This window comes from Oncorhynchus gorbuscha, unplaced genomic scaffold, assembly GCF_021184085.1.
Source record: "Oncorhynchus gorbuscha isolate QuinsamMale2020 ecotype Even-year unplaced genomic scaffold, OgorEven_v1.0 Un_scaffold_592, whole genome shotgun sequence".
NCBI lineage: Eukaryota > Metazoa > Chordata > Actinopteri > Salmoniformes > Salmonidae > Oncorhynchus > Oncorhynchus gorbuscha.
This window is the reverse complement of record NW_025745428.1, coordinates 183,216-197,500: the sequence shown is the minus strand read 5'-3', so window position 1 is coordinate 197,500 and position 14,285 is coordinate 183,216. Positions and strand designations below refer to the sequence as shown.

Sequence of the window (14,285 nt, the reverse complement as noted above, 5' to 3'; positions counted from 1 at the left end):
AGAAGAAGAAGGAAGAGAAGAATAAGAAGGAAGAAGGAGTAGAAGGAGGAGAAGAAGAAGGAGAAGAAGAAGGAGGAGAAAAAGAAGGAGAAAAAGAAGGAGAAGAAGAAGAAGGAGGAGAAGGAGGAGAAGAAGCAGAAGAAGGAGGAGAAGAAGAAGGAGAAGAAGAAGGAGGAGAAGAAGAGGAAGAAGAAGGAGGAGAAGAAGGAGGAGAAAAAGAAGAAGGAGAAGAAGAAGGAGAAGGAGAAGAAAAAGAAGAAGAAGGAGGAGAAGAAGAAGAAGGAGGAGAAGAAGGAGAAGAAGAAGAAGAAGGAGAAGAAGAAGGAGAAGAAGAAGAAGGAGGAGAATTGGGGAGGATGATGTTGACTAGTAGAGGAGGGGACACAGCAACCAGCACTGTGCCCACTATGGGTCCTGGTCAAAAGTAGTGCACTATATAGGGAATAGAGTGCCCATGTGACACATCCTCTATCTATCAGCATCTATCGTGCAGTGACACCAGGATCAATAGGAATATCAGTAGAGGTAGTGGAGAGAGAAGCAATACTATACTGAAGATCAATAGGAATATCAGTAGAGGTAGTGGAGAGAGAAGCAATACTATACTGAAGATCAATAGGAATATCAGTAGAGGTAATGGAGAGAGAAGCAATACTATACTGAAGATCAATAGGAATATCAGTAGAGGTAATGGAGAGAGAAGCAATACTATACTGAAGATCAATAGGAATATCAGTAGAGGTAATGGAGAGAGAAGCAATACTATACTGAAGATCAATAGGAATATCAGTAGAGGTAGTGGAGAGAGAAGCAATACTATACTGAAGATCAATAGGAATATCAGTAGAGGTAGTGGAGAGAGAAGCAATACTATACTGAAGATCAATAGGAATATCAGTAGAGGTAGTGGAGAGAGAAGCAATACTATACTGAAGATCAATAGGAATATCAGTAGAGGTAGTGGAGAGAGAAGCAATACTATACTGAAGATCAATAGGAATATCAGTAGAGGTAATGGAGAGAGAAGCAATACTATACTGAAGATCAATAGGAATATCAGTAGAGGTAGTGGAGAGAGAAGCAATACTATACTGAAGATCAATAGGAATATCAGTAGAGGTAGTGGAGAGAGAAGCAATACTATACTGAAGATCAATAGGAATATCAGTAGAGGTAGTGGAGACTATAGAAGTGTCGTGCTATAAGAAACACCTTACCAAACAAGACTTTTTACATGGCTCATACAGTATATTGTAAAATCCCACACAGTGAACTTTCTGATTGGTAGGTAGAATAACTTTCAATACATTTCATTGGTCAACATGGGAACATATTTTTTTAGCTTAAAAGCGCCAACAGGTCAAAGGCCTGTGTGGTCAGCTACAACAGATAATTATAAACTAACAGGTGAAAACTACTTAACATAATTCATTAACATAATGTCATAATTATTAACATAATGTCAACAGAGTATTTAATTAACATAATGTCAACAGAGAGCTGACATGGTACTGAAAAATAAACGGTTCAACTGGTCAACAACTGACGTTTCCCATCCAGGAGAATGTGTCGTGGTTAGCGACTTCACTGACCAGAATACGTTTCCCATCCAGGAGAATGTGTCTTAGTTAGCGACTTCACTGACCAGAATACGTTTCCCATCCAGGAGAATGTGTCTTAGTTAGCGACTTCACTGACCAGAATACGTTTCCCATCCAGGAGAATGTGTCTTAGTTAGCGACTTCACTGACCAGAATACGTTTCCCATCCAGGAGAATGTGTCTTAGTTAGGGACTTCACTGACCAGAATACGTTTCCCATCCAGGAGAATGTGTCTTAGTTAGGGACTTCACTGACCAGAATACGTTTCCCATCCAGGAGAATGTGTCTTAGTTAGGGACTTCACTGACCAGAATACGTTTCCCATCCAGGAGAATGTGTCTTAGTTAGCGACTTCACTGACCAGAATACGTTTCCCATCCAGGAGAATGTGTCTTAGTTAGGGACTTCACTGACCAGAATACGTTTCCCATCCAGGAGAATGTGTCTTAGTTAGCGACTTCACTGACCAGAATACGTTTCCCATCCAGGAGAATGTGTCTTAGTTAGCGACTTCACCAACCAGAATAAGCAGATAGTCCAGAATCTCCCTGTCAACGTTGTTTGTTTCTGAGACGTAAGGAGTTAAAACAGAGGGCATACGTCCTACTGATGACTATTTGTGTAAATATATAGAATATACTGTATATACAGTATATATTGGATTAGGTCAAATAAAATTATATTTAGGTTCAAATTAAGGTCTTCAAATAGTATGATTTTAAACCTGGTTGTCATGGTAACTGGGTGTGTCTCTCTCTCTCTCTCTCTCTCTGTGCAGGATTATGGAATGTGGGAGCGAGGGGACAAGACCAATCAGGGGATCCCAGAACTGAACGCCAGCTCTGTGGGGATGGCCAAGGTACTGACGCTTTAGATGTAATGCTTGTCCTATATGTAACAATGATAATACATCGTCTCCTTTTACGTCTCCAATCGTATCTTAACTACCATATCTAGACTCATAACAGTCCTCTTATCGCAACACAGCTACTATATCTAAACTCCTAAAACAACAACATGTTGGGTTTTATGTTCAGGCTGCATTGGAGGCCATTGATGAGCTGGACCTCTTTGGGGCTCATGGAGGACCCAAGTCTGTCATTCACGTTTTGCCGGACGAGGTGGAGCACTGCCAGGTACTGTGATAAACATGTCCTATCTTCTCTAGTCTGGTGAGGGCAGTGTCCAGTCTGGTTTAATCTTCTCTAGCCTGGTGAGGGCAGTGTCCAGTCTGGTTTAATCTTCTCTAGCCTGGTGAGGGCAGTGTCCAGTCTGGTTTAATCTTCTCTAGCCTGGTGAGGGCAGTGTCCAGTCTGGTTTAATCTTCTCTAGCCTGGTGAGGGCAGTGTCCAGTCTGGTTTAATCTTCTCTAGCCTGGTGAGGGCAGTGTCCAGTCTGGTTTAATCTTCTCTAGCCTGGTGAGGGCAGTGTCCAGTCTGGTTTAATCTTCTCTAGCCTGGTGAGGGCAGTGTCCAGTCTGGTTTAATCTTCTCTAGCCTGGTGAGGGCAGTGTCCAGTCTGGTTTAATCTTCTCTAGCCTGGTGAGGGCAGTGTCCAGTCTGGTTTAATCTTCTCTAGCCTGGTGAGGGCAGTGTCCAGTCTGGTTTAATCTTCTCTAGCCTGGTGAGGGCAGTGTGCAGTCTGGTTTAATCTTCTCTAGCCTGGTGAGGGCGGTGTCCAGTCTGTTTTAATCTTCTCTAGCCTGGTGAGGGCAGTGTCCAGTCTGGTTTAATCTTCTCTGGCCTGGTGAGGGCAGTGTCCAGTCTGGTTTAATCTTCTCTAGCCTGGTGAGGGCAGTGTCCAGTCTGGTTTAATCTTCTCTAGCCTGGTGAGGGCAGTGTCCAGTCTGGTTTAATCTTCTCTAGCCTGGTGAGGGCAGTGTCCAGTCTGGTTTAATCTTCTCTAGCCTGGTGAGGGCAGTGTCCAGTCTGGTTTAATCTTCTCTAGCCTGGTGAGGGCAGTGTCCAGTCTGGTTTAATCTTCTCTAGCCTGGTGAGGGCAGTGTCCAGTCTGGTTTAATCTTCTCTAGCCTGGTGAGGGCAGTGTGCAGTCTGGTTTAATCTTCTCTAGCCTGATGAGGGCAGTGTCCAGTCTGGTTTAATCTTCTCTAGCCTGGTGAGGGCAGTGTCCAGTCTGGTTTAATCTTCTCTAGCCTGGTGAGGGCAATGTCCAGTCTGGTTTAATCTTCTCTAGTCTGGTGAGGGCAGTGTCCAGTCTGGTTTAATCTTCTCTAGCCTGGTGAGGGCAGTGTCCAGTCTGGTTTAATCTTCTCTAGCCTGGTGAGGGCAGTGTCCAGTCTGGTTTAATCTTCTCTAGCCTGGTGAGGGCAGTGTCCAGTCTGGTTTAATCTTCTCTAGCCTGGTGAGGGCAGTGTCCAGTCTGGTTTAATCTTCTCTAGCCTGGTGAGGGCAGTGTCCAGTCTGGTTTAATCTTCTCTAGCCTGGTGAGGGCAGTGTCCAGTCTGGTTTAATCTTCTCTAGCCTGGTGAGGGCAGTGTCCAGTCTGGTTTAATCTTCTCTAGCCTGGTGAGGGCAGTGTCCAGTCTGGTTTAATCTTCTCTAGCCTGGTGAGGGCAGTGTCCAGTCTGGTTTAATCTTCTCTAGCCTGGTGAGGGCAGTGTCCAGTCTGGTTTAATCTTCTCTAGCCTGGTGAGGGCAGTGTGCAGTCTGGTTTAATCTTCTCTAGCCTGGTGAGGGCGGTGTCCAGTCTGTTTTAATCTTCTCTAGCCTGGTGAGGGCAGTGTCCAGTCTGGTTTAATCTTCTCTGGCCTGGTGAGGGCAGTGTCCAGTCTGGTTTAATCTTCTCTAGCCTGGTGAGGGCAGTGTCCAGTCTGGTTTAATCTTCTCTAGCCTGGTGAGGGCAGTGTCCAGTCTGGTTTAATCTTCTCTAGCCTGGTGAGGGCAGTGTCCAGTCTGGTTTAATCTTCTCTAGCCTGGTGAGGGCAGTGTCCAGTCTGGTTTAATCTTCTCTAGCCTGGTGAGGGCAGTGTCCAGTCTGGTTTAATCTTCTCTAGCCTGGTGAGGGCAGTGTCCAGTCTGGTTTAATCTTCTCTAGCCTGGTGAGGGCAGTGTGCAGTCTGGTTTAATCTTCTCTAGCCTGATGAGGGCAGTGTCCAGTCTGGTTTAATCTTCTCTAGCCTGGTGAGGGCAGTGTCCAGTCTGGTTTAATCTTCTCTAGCCTGGTGAGGGCAGTGTCCAGTCTGGTTTAATCTTCTCTAGCCTGGTGAGGGCAATGTCCAGTCTGGTTTAATCTTCTCTAGCCTGGTGAGGGCGGTGTGCAGTCTGGTTTAATCTTCTCTAGCCTGGTGAGGGCAGTGTCCAGTCTGGTTTAATCTTCTCTAGCCTGGTGAGGGCAGTGTGCAGTCTGGTTTAATCTTCTCTAGCCTGATGAGGGCAGTGTCCAGTCTGGTTTAATCTTCTCTAGCCTGGTGAGGGCAGTGTCCAGTCTGGTAATCTTCTCTAGCCTGGTGAGGGCAGTGTCCAGTCTGGTTTAATCTTCTCTAGCCTGGTGAGGGCAATGTCCAGTCTGGTTTAATCTTCTCTAGCCTGGTGAGGGCAGTGTCCAGTCTGGTTTAATCTTCTCTGGCCTGGTGAGGGCAGTGTCCAGTCTGGTTTAATCTTCTCTAGCCTGGTGAGGGCAGTGTCCAGTCTGGTTTAATCTTCTCTAGCCTGGTGAGGGCAGTGTCCAGTCTGGTTTAATCTTCTCTAGCCTGGTGAGGGCAGTGTCCAGTCTGGTTTAATCTTCTCTAGCCTGGTGAGGGCAGTGTCCAGTCTGGTTTAATCTTCTCTAGCCTGGTGAGGGCAGTGTCCAGTCTGGTTTAATCTTCTCTAGCCTGGTGAGGGCAGTGTCCAGTCTGGTTTAATCTTCTCTAGCCTGGTGAGGGCAGTGTGCAGTCTGGTTTAATCTTCTCTAGCCTGATGAGGGCAGTGTCCAGTCTGGTTTAATCTTCTCTAGCCTGGTGAGGGCAGTGTCCAGTCTGGTTTAATCTTCTCTAGCCTGGTGAGGGCAGTGTCCAGTCTGGTTTAATCTTCTCTAGCCTGGTGAGGGCAATGTCCAGTCTGGTTTAATCTTCTCTAGCCTGGTGAGGGCGGTGTGCAGTCTGGTTTAATCTTCTCTAGCCTGGTGAGGGCAGTGTCCAGTCTGGTTTAATCTTCTCTAGCCTGGTGAGGGCAGTGTCCAGTCTGGTTTAATCTTCTCTAGCCTGGTGAGGGCAGTGTCCAGTCTGGTTTAATCTTCTCTAGCCTGGTGAGGGCAATGTCCAGTCTGGTTTAATCTTCTCTAGCCTGGTGAGGGCAGTGTCCAGTCTGATTTAATCTTCTCTAGCCTGGTGAGGGCAGTGTGCAGTCTGGTTTAATCAGATTATTTTGTAAACCTTAAAATTATATGTATGAAACTGACCATTGTCTTACGTCAGCTAGCACGACTGATGTCTCCTGGCAACACGGTGGTGTCAGAATGACGCCATCTGTCAGAAACTGACCCGTTTGTATTTGACCTCTCCAGGCTATCCTGTGCTCCATGCTGCCACGAGCCTCCACCTCTAAAGAGATCGATGCTGGTCTCCTGTCAATCATCTCCTTCCCTGCCTTCGCTGTGGAGGATGCAGACCTGGTCACCATCACTAAGACTGAGATCATATCCAGGCTACAGGTAGATAGGATCCTGTCTAGACTGGACCACAGATACAGTGAGATCATGTCCAGGCTACAGGTAGATAGGATCCTGTCTAGACTGGACCACAGATACAGTGAGATCATGTCCAGGCTACAGGTAGATAGGATCCTGTCTAGACTGGACCACAGATACAGTGAGATCATGTCCAGGCTACAGGTAGATAGGAGCCTGTCTAGACTGGACCACAGATACAGTGAGATCATGTCCAGGCTACAGGTAGATAGGATCCTGTCTAGACTGGACCACAGATACAGTGAGATCATGTCCAGGCTACAGGTAGATAGGATCCTGTCTAGACTGGACCACAGATACAGTGAGATCATGTCCAGGCTACAGGTAGATAGGATCCTGTCTAGACTGGACCACAGATACAGTGAGATCATGTCCAGGCTACAGGTAGATAGGATCCTGTCTAGACTGGACCACAGATACAGTGAGATCATGTCCAGGCTACAGGTAGATAGGATCCTGTCTAGACTGGACCACAGATACAGTGAGATCATGTCCAGGCTACAGGTAGATAGGAGCCTGTCTAGACTGGACCACAGATACAGTGAGATCATGTCCAGGCTACAGGTAGATAGGAGCCTGTCTAGACTGGACCACAGACACACTATATGGGCTAGTTGATTCCCAGACTCAGATTAAGCCTAGTCCGGGACGGTGAAAGGAGGTCAATGAGAAACCTCCATTGGCTAGGCTTAATGGTGCTCTAGAATGAGGTATCTAAATGACTCCGTTCCCTTCCCCAGGGACGCTATGGCTGCTGCCGTTTCATCAGAGATGGATACAGATGCCCAAGAGAGGTACTGTACAGATTTCTATGTTTTTCTCCTTACAGTGTGAAATAAACTCGATTTTCATCCAATGGTCTTGAATCTGCGCTGTAGCCAACAGCAGGCAGATACAGTGTGTGTCGGCTCGTCTACATGATGATATTATTATTGATTAAGAGTGAAAATATTGTTATTTGTCAAAACGGCAGCCAAGCATCGACCATCATGTCACCAGAATCAGACCCTGGATATTTATTGGAAAGGAGCATCAAGCTCATCACCACTTTCACCACCCTGTGAAGTTCATCATAACTTATTTCATCTGTAGCCTAATAAACTGCATGCTTTCCCGAGTCGTGGTGGGAGGACCACACAACATGTCATCCTGACACCAAGTTTACTTCCATATGATGGTTATTATGTCAATATACGTACATAAAGGCGTTTCCACCTCCATTCCCTGCAGAGTACATTTTACTCACACAAAAAGGTGCCGCCATGTTGAACAAAGAAATGACCTGTTGGCATTTATAAAATGACAGCAACACGTCCTGTTTCCATCCCAGCTGTCATGATGTAAACGTGGTTACAGATTAAACAGTAGAACTTAAAGGAAAAATACACTTAAAATCTGTTGGTATTTTTGTCATTCGTCCACAAAGTGTCACTTGTCACATCGTCATGACATCATCATGATGCGTTTTGCATCACATAAAGATGATGCGTTTTGCATCTATTGCATCTACTTCTTAAAAGTCCAATATCTTGAAAACTTGACTGCTGACAAACAAAACATTTTGGGACTGTATTAACAGTGAACTAATGGGAAAGAAATACCAAAAGATAGTCTTTTAGTGGGGTTTTCCTTGAACTCTCGTTTAAGGATTAGCCGTGTTCTTTTAGATGAGACATTGGGTGTAATATTTCTGTGTCTGTCTGTATGTCTCTCTCAGGACCCATCCCGTCTCCACTACGACCCGGCTGAACTCAAACTGTTTGAGAATATAGAATGTGAATGGCCAGTGTTCTGGACCTACCTCATTCTGGACGGCATCTTCAACGGAGACCTAGTACAGGTGTGTGTGGCCGTGTTGGTTCCATCCCCCTCCTCGTCCCGACCTAAGTTCCACCCTGAGACCCTCTGAGTACATCCACACCTGTCACCCACGAAGCATCGTTACCGGTCACTCCACAAAAGCTGTGTCCGTTTCAGAGCAAGGAAAACAGCTACCTGTAGGTCTGAGAGCGGGCGACGTCACCGAGCTATATGTCAGACCGCCAGACCACCCCAGGTCATGTGACTGTATGATGAACATGTCCTTTCCTGCTTCCTGTCTCCAGGTGCAGGAGTACAGAGATGCGCTGGGAGAAGTCCTGATCAGAGGGAAGCCCGGGATCCGCCTGATGCCTGAGCTCTACGCTGTCCCACCTGAAAAGGTATCACCATGACCCTTTTGAATATAACTTTATCGTCCGTGTGTAAATTGGAAATCGGTCTTTCTTTAGGGCACGTCGGCTTTACTCCTTGTGCCGATATGGGCATGCGGAGAGGTAACAGGTTACACTTGCTCCCTTTCTGAATCCTGATAAGTAACAACGTCCCCTTCAACTAAGTGAGGAAGACCGTAACTGTGTGGTGTTTCCCCCCCAGATGGAGGAAGAGTACGGGAACCCTCACTCCGTGGACAGAGTGGCTATGGGTCAGTTACCTCACATGTGGGGACAGTCCCTCTACATCGTTGGTTCTCTGCTGGCCGAGGTACAAACCTTCTGTCGTCTTATAATAGTGATTCAGTCTCTGTCTCACCACAGTGAGGTGTTGGTTGGTGCTTTAGTTCTCTCTCTCTCTCTCTCCGTCTGTTCCTCCAAGGGATTCCTCGCCACTGGAGAGATCGACCCTCTCAACAGGCGATTCTCCACCAATTTCAAGCCGGACGTAGTTGTACAAGGTTTGCAGCATGTCTAATGTCCTCTCATGCAGGCTGGAAGACATTTGACATCCTTTAACTGGAGAAGTAATATACAGTTCTAGACCTGTTATTTAATTCACTCGTTTTGTTTAAGATCGTTTGCTCCGTGGTCAGGGCTGCCTATCTGAGAGAGTTTCCTTTCCCTTTTGAGTGTGTGTGTGTGTGTGTGTGTGTGTGTGTGTGTGTGTGTGTGTGTGTGTGTGTGTGTGTGTGTGTGTGTGTGTGTGTGTGTGTGTGTGTGTGTGTGTGTGTGTGTGTGTGTGTGTGTGTGTGTGTGTGTGTGTGTGTGTGTGTGTGTGCGCCTTCATGTATGCAGGTGTACAAACCATTTGTTTCTGTGTACATACCTTAATTTGTTTCTCTGTGTGTGTGTGTGTGTGTGTGTGTGTGTGTGTGTGTGTGTGTGTGTGTGTGTGTGTGTGTGTGTGTGTGTGTGTGTGTGTGTGTGTGTGTGTGTGTGTGTGTGTGTGTGTGTGTGTGTGTGTGTGTGTGTGTGTACACATTGGCAGTGTGTGTGTTAGCGGAGTCGAAGGAGATCCAGGAGCTGCTGAAGAATGATGAAATAGAGGTCCAGACCATCGCTGAGGTCCAGCCCATCAGGGTCATGCCTGCTCGCATCCTCAGCCACGTCTATGTCAAACTGGGTACAGTTACAACTACTTAGAAAGGATTTGTAGAGCCTTCGTAGAGCTTTCGTAGAGCCTTCGTAAGAACTACATAGCTAATGACTTGTTTCACAGGAAACTGCAAGAAGTTGAATCTGAGCGGGAGGCCATACAGGCACATTGGAGTTCTGGGAACTTCGAAATTCTACGAGATCCGGAACCGTACCTACACATTCACCCCTCAGGTGACATTATTACCTTAAGACAGTAGAGGTCCTATCTCCCTAAATGCTCTTGTTTGTTAAGTCCTAATCTAGCACCTCTAGGGCTGTGTCCACAAAGCAGGAATCTGGTTAAAACCTGTTTTAAGACCTTTTTTTCTTTTTTTACTCCCAGCTCACAGTAGGTTTTAGGATGATGTTAAGATACTGCCCAGACAAACTCTGAGCCAGGAGTAAAATCAAGTCATGAAAGTTGATCTCAGCTGGTAATCACAACAATCAAAAGTGTGGACACACCGACTCATTCAAGGAGTTGTCTTTACTTGTACTATTTTCTACATTGTAGAATAGTGAAGACATCAAAACTATAACATATGGAATCATGTAGTAACCAAAAAAGTGTTAAACAAATCTAAATTTATTTTATATTTGAAATTCTTAAAAGTAGCTGCCCTTTGCCTTAATGACAGCTTTGAACAGTCTTGGCATTCTCTCAACCAGCTTCACCTGGAATGCTTTTCCAACAGTCTTGAAGGAGTTCCCACATATGCTGAGCACTTGTTGGCTGCTTTACCTTCATTATGCGGTCCAACTCATCCCAATCCATCTCTATTGGGTTGAGGTCGGGTGACCTCAGTGTATATATATTTGAATACGGCCCCTGATTCTACTAATTATCTGCTCATCAAGACCTTGATTAGCTGAATCAGGTGTGTTTGTGTAGAGCTGAATCAGGTGTATAGGCCTGAATCAGGTGTGTTTGTGTAGGGCTGAATCAGGAGTGTTTGTGTAGGGCTGAATCAGGTGTTTTTGTGTAGGGCTGAATCAGGTGTGTTTGTGTAGGGCTGAATCAGGTGTGTTTGTATAGGCCTGATTCAGGTGTGTTTGTATAGGACTGAATCAGGTGTGTTTGTATAGGCCTGATTCAGGTGTGTTTGTGTAGGACTTAATCAGGTGTGTTTGTGTAGGACTGAATCAGGTGTGTTTGTGTAGGACTGAATCAGGTGTGTTTGTGTAGGACTGAATCAGGTGTGTTTGTGTAGGGCTGAATCAGGTGTGTTTGTGTAGGACTGAATCAGGTGTGTTTGTATAGGCCTGATTCAGGTGTGTTTGGGCTGGAGCAGTAGTGTTGGCCATCTCTCTCCTTTAGTTTCTGGACCAGCATCACTTCTATCTGGCTCTGGACAACCATCTCACTGTCTTTCCTCTCCTTTAGTTCCTGGACCAGCATCACTTCTATCTGGCTCTGGACAACCATCTCACTGTCTTTCCTCTCCTTTAGTTCCTGGACCAGCATCACTTCTATCTGGCTCTGGACAACCATCTCACTGTCTTTCCTCTCCTTTAGTTCCTGGACCAGCATCACTTCTATCTGGCTCTGGACAACCACCTCACTGTCTTTCCTCTCCTTTAGTTCCTGGACCAGCATCACTTCTACCTGGCTCTGGACAACCAGATGATAGTGGAGATGCTAAGGACGGAGCTGTCCTATCTCTCCTCCTCCTGGAGGATGACCGGACGCCCTACCCTGACCTTCCCCATCACACACAGCATGCTGGGTAAATGCCCTCCCCTTCCCCGTCACACACAGCATGCTGGGTAAATACCCTTCCCAGGCATGCACAGCATGCTGGATAAATAACTACACCTTCCCCATCACACACAGAATGCTGGGTAAATACCCCTCCCATTCCCCATCACACACAGCATGCTGGGTAATCATTCTGTGTTGTTTGTGTTACTTCTGGACTAAACATTTATTTAAATGGGGCGGCAGGGTAGCCTAGTGGTTAGAGCGTTGGGCTAGTAACTGGAAGGTTGCAAGTTCAAATCCCCGAGCTGACAAGGTACCAATCTGTCGTTCTGCCCCTGAACAGGCAGTTAAGCCACTGTTCCTAGGCCGTCATTGAAAATAAGAATTTGTTCTTAACTGACTTGCCATAAAAATTAAAATTAAAAAATTTAAATAAATAAATAAAATGGGATTTCAAGGATGAATCTGTGTCCAGGCAACTGACTCTTGCTGGGAAACTACATTCTGTATGGGACAAACAAGGTTTATTGATTGATCATGTTTCCCTTGTTGTTTCCAGTGGATGATGGTGAGAGCATCGACCCGTGTATTCTGTCCACTCTGAGGAAGCTGCACGATGGATATTTTGGAGGGGCAAGGTCAGACTGACTCTCTTCCATTTCTAAGGTCACTCATCTTAAGAGAGATCTCTGGATATTTACAGAAGGAAATACTAGGCTCCACTATTTATGTCACTACATCACCTGGTTGTGACAGTTTCAGTGATGTCCGATTTGGTTCCATTCCATCTTGTGTGTTTTTTTTGCAGGGTTCAGATGGCAAACATCTCCAGCTTCCAGACTACCTCGTTCCACACAGAGCTCAGCTTCCTCGACGGAGACACCGATGACGACCTGCTGGACAATGAAGAAGATGAGGAAGACGAAGAAGAAAGTTATGTCCCCTCAGGTACGTCAGCCGTGGTGTGCTGTGTGTGTTTATGTCTGTATAGGTCATTGGTGTGCTGTGTGTGTTTATGTCTGTATAGGTTATTGGTGTGTGTTTGTATTTGTATTTGTGTTTATGTCTGTATAGGTCATTGGTGTGTATTTGTGTTTGCATGTTTGTGTTTGCGGTATGTAATATCATATTGCTGAGTCTACATTTAACTCCCGCCCCCCTCCAGGCAGCTCCAAGGACATGTTTGACCATTACCTCAGCCAGCTGATGCAGAGCACAGCCACCAAGTGTCATCTCCCTCCCATCCAGAGGGGGCAGCACCACGTGTTTAGTGCTGAACACACCACCAGAGACATCCTCTCCTTCATGGCCCAGGTCCAAGGCCTCAACATGCCCAGTAAGTTATCATCACATTTACTGTTTGTTTATTCACCAAGTGTTAGGTTTAGGGTTATGTATGGGACTCTGTAGGTTACTACTGTATGGGTGGGACTCTGTAGGTTACTACTGTATGGGTGGGACTCTGTAGGTTTCTACTGTATGGTTGGGACTCTGTAGGTTTCTAATGTATGGTGGGACTCTGTAGGTTTCTACACTCTGTAGGTTTCTACTGTATGGTTGGGACTCTGTAGGTTTCTACTGTATGGTTGGGACTCTGTAGGTTTCTACTGTATGGTTGGGATGCTGTAGGTTTCTACTGTATGGGACTCTGTTGGTTTCTACTGTATGGTTGGGACTCTGTAGGTTTCTACTGTATGGGACTCTGTAGGTTTCTACTGTATAGTTGGGACTCTTGGTTTCTACTGTATGGTTGGGACTCTGTAGGTTTCTACTGTATGGTTGGGACTCTGTAGGTTTCTACTGTATGGTTGGGACTGTAGGTTTATACTGTATGGTTGGGACTCTGTTGGTCTCTACTGTATGGTTGGGACTCTGTAGGTTTCTACTGTATGGTTGGGAATCTGTTGGTTTCTACACTCTGTAGGTTTCTACTGTATGGTTGGGACTCTGTAGGTTTCTACTGTTTGGTTGGGACTCTGTAGGTTTATACTGTATTGTTGGGACTCTGTTGGTTTCTACTGTATGGTTGGGACTGTAGGTTTCTATTGTATGGTTGGGACTCTGTTGGTCTCTACTGTATGGGTGGGACTCTGTTGGTCTCTACTGTATGGTTGGGACTCTGTAGGTTTCTACTGTTTGGTTGGGACTCTGTTGGTCTCTACTGTATGTTTGGGACTCTGTAGGTTTCTACTGTTTGGTTGGGACTCTGTAGGTTTCTACTGTTTGGTTGGGACTCTGTTGGTCTCTACTGTATGTTTGGGACTCTGTAGGTTTCTACTGTTTGGTTGGGACTCTGTAGGTCTCTACTGTATGGTTGGGACTCTGTTGGTCTCTACTGTATGGTTGGGACTCTGTAGGTTTCTACTGTATGGTTGGGACTCTGTAGGTTTCTACTGTATGGTTGGGACTCTGTAGGTTTCTACTGTATGGTTGGGACTCTGTAGGTTTCTACTGTATGGTTGGGACTCTGTAGGTTTCTACTGTATGGTTGGGACTCTGTAGGTTTCTACTGTATGGTTGGGACTCTGTAGCTCTCTACTGTATGGTTGGGACTCTGTAGGTTTCTACTGTATGGTTGGGACTCTGTAGGTTTCTACTGTATGGTTGGGACTCTGTAGGTTTCTACTGTATGGTTGGGACTCTGTAGGTTTCTACTGTATGGTTGGGACTCTGTTGGTTTCTACTGTATGGTTGGGACTCTGTAGGTTTCTACTGTATGGTTGGGACTCTGTAGGTTTCTACTGTATGGTTGGGACTCTGTAGGTTTCTACTGTATGGTTGGGACTCTGTAGGTTTCTACTGTATGGTTGGGACTCTGTAGGTTTCTACTGTATGGTTGGGACTCTGTAGGTTTCTACTGTATGGTTGGGACTCTGTAGGTTTCTACTGTATGGTTGGGACTC

At 45.9% G+C, this 14,285-nt stretch overlaps 1 protein-coding gene across 2 annotated transcripts in view; it reads left to right on the top strand.

Moving 5' to 3' along the window:
* Window positions 1–14,285, top strand: part of LOC124018960 (phosphorylase b kinase regulatory subunit alpha, liver isoform-like) — a 40,981-nt gene that overhangs the window by 8,320 nt on the left and 18,376 nt on the right. For both annotated transcript variants that reach the window (XM_046334292.1, XM_046334293.1), the window contains exons 7-20: window positions 2,381–2,461; window positions 2,640–2,738; window positions 6,106–6,252; window positions 7,029–7,082; window positions 8,006–8,128; window positions 8,394–8,489; window positions 8,704–8,811; window positions 8,923–9,001; window positions 9,532–9,666; window positions 9,763–9,872; window positions 11,263–11,407; window positions 11,942–12,020; window positions 12,191–12,330; window positions 12,548–12,718. In XM_046334292.1, coding sequence (XP_046190248.1) covers window positions 2,381–2,461; window positions 2,640–2,738; window positions 6,106–6,252; window positions 7,029–7,082; window positions 8,006–8,128; window positions 8,394–8,489; window positions 8,704–8,811; window positions 8,923–9,001; window positions 9,532–9,666; window positions 9,763–9,872; window positions 11,263–11,407; window positions 11,942–12,020; window positions 12,191–12,330; window positions 12,548–12,718 — 1,567 coding nt within the window. The remainder of the gene's footprint in view (window positions 1–2,380; window positions 2,462–2,639; window positions 2,739–6,105; window positions 6,253–7,028; window positions 7,083–8,005; window positions 8,129–8,393; window positions 8,490–8,703; window positions 8,812–8,922; window positions 9,002–9,531; window positions 9,667–9,762; window positions 9,873–11,262; window positions 11,408–11,941; window positions 12,021–12,190; window positions 12,331–12,547; window positions 12,719–14,285) is intronic.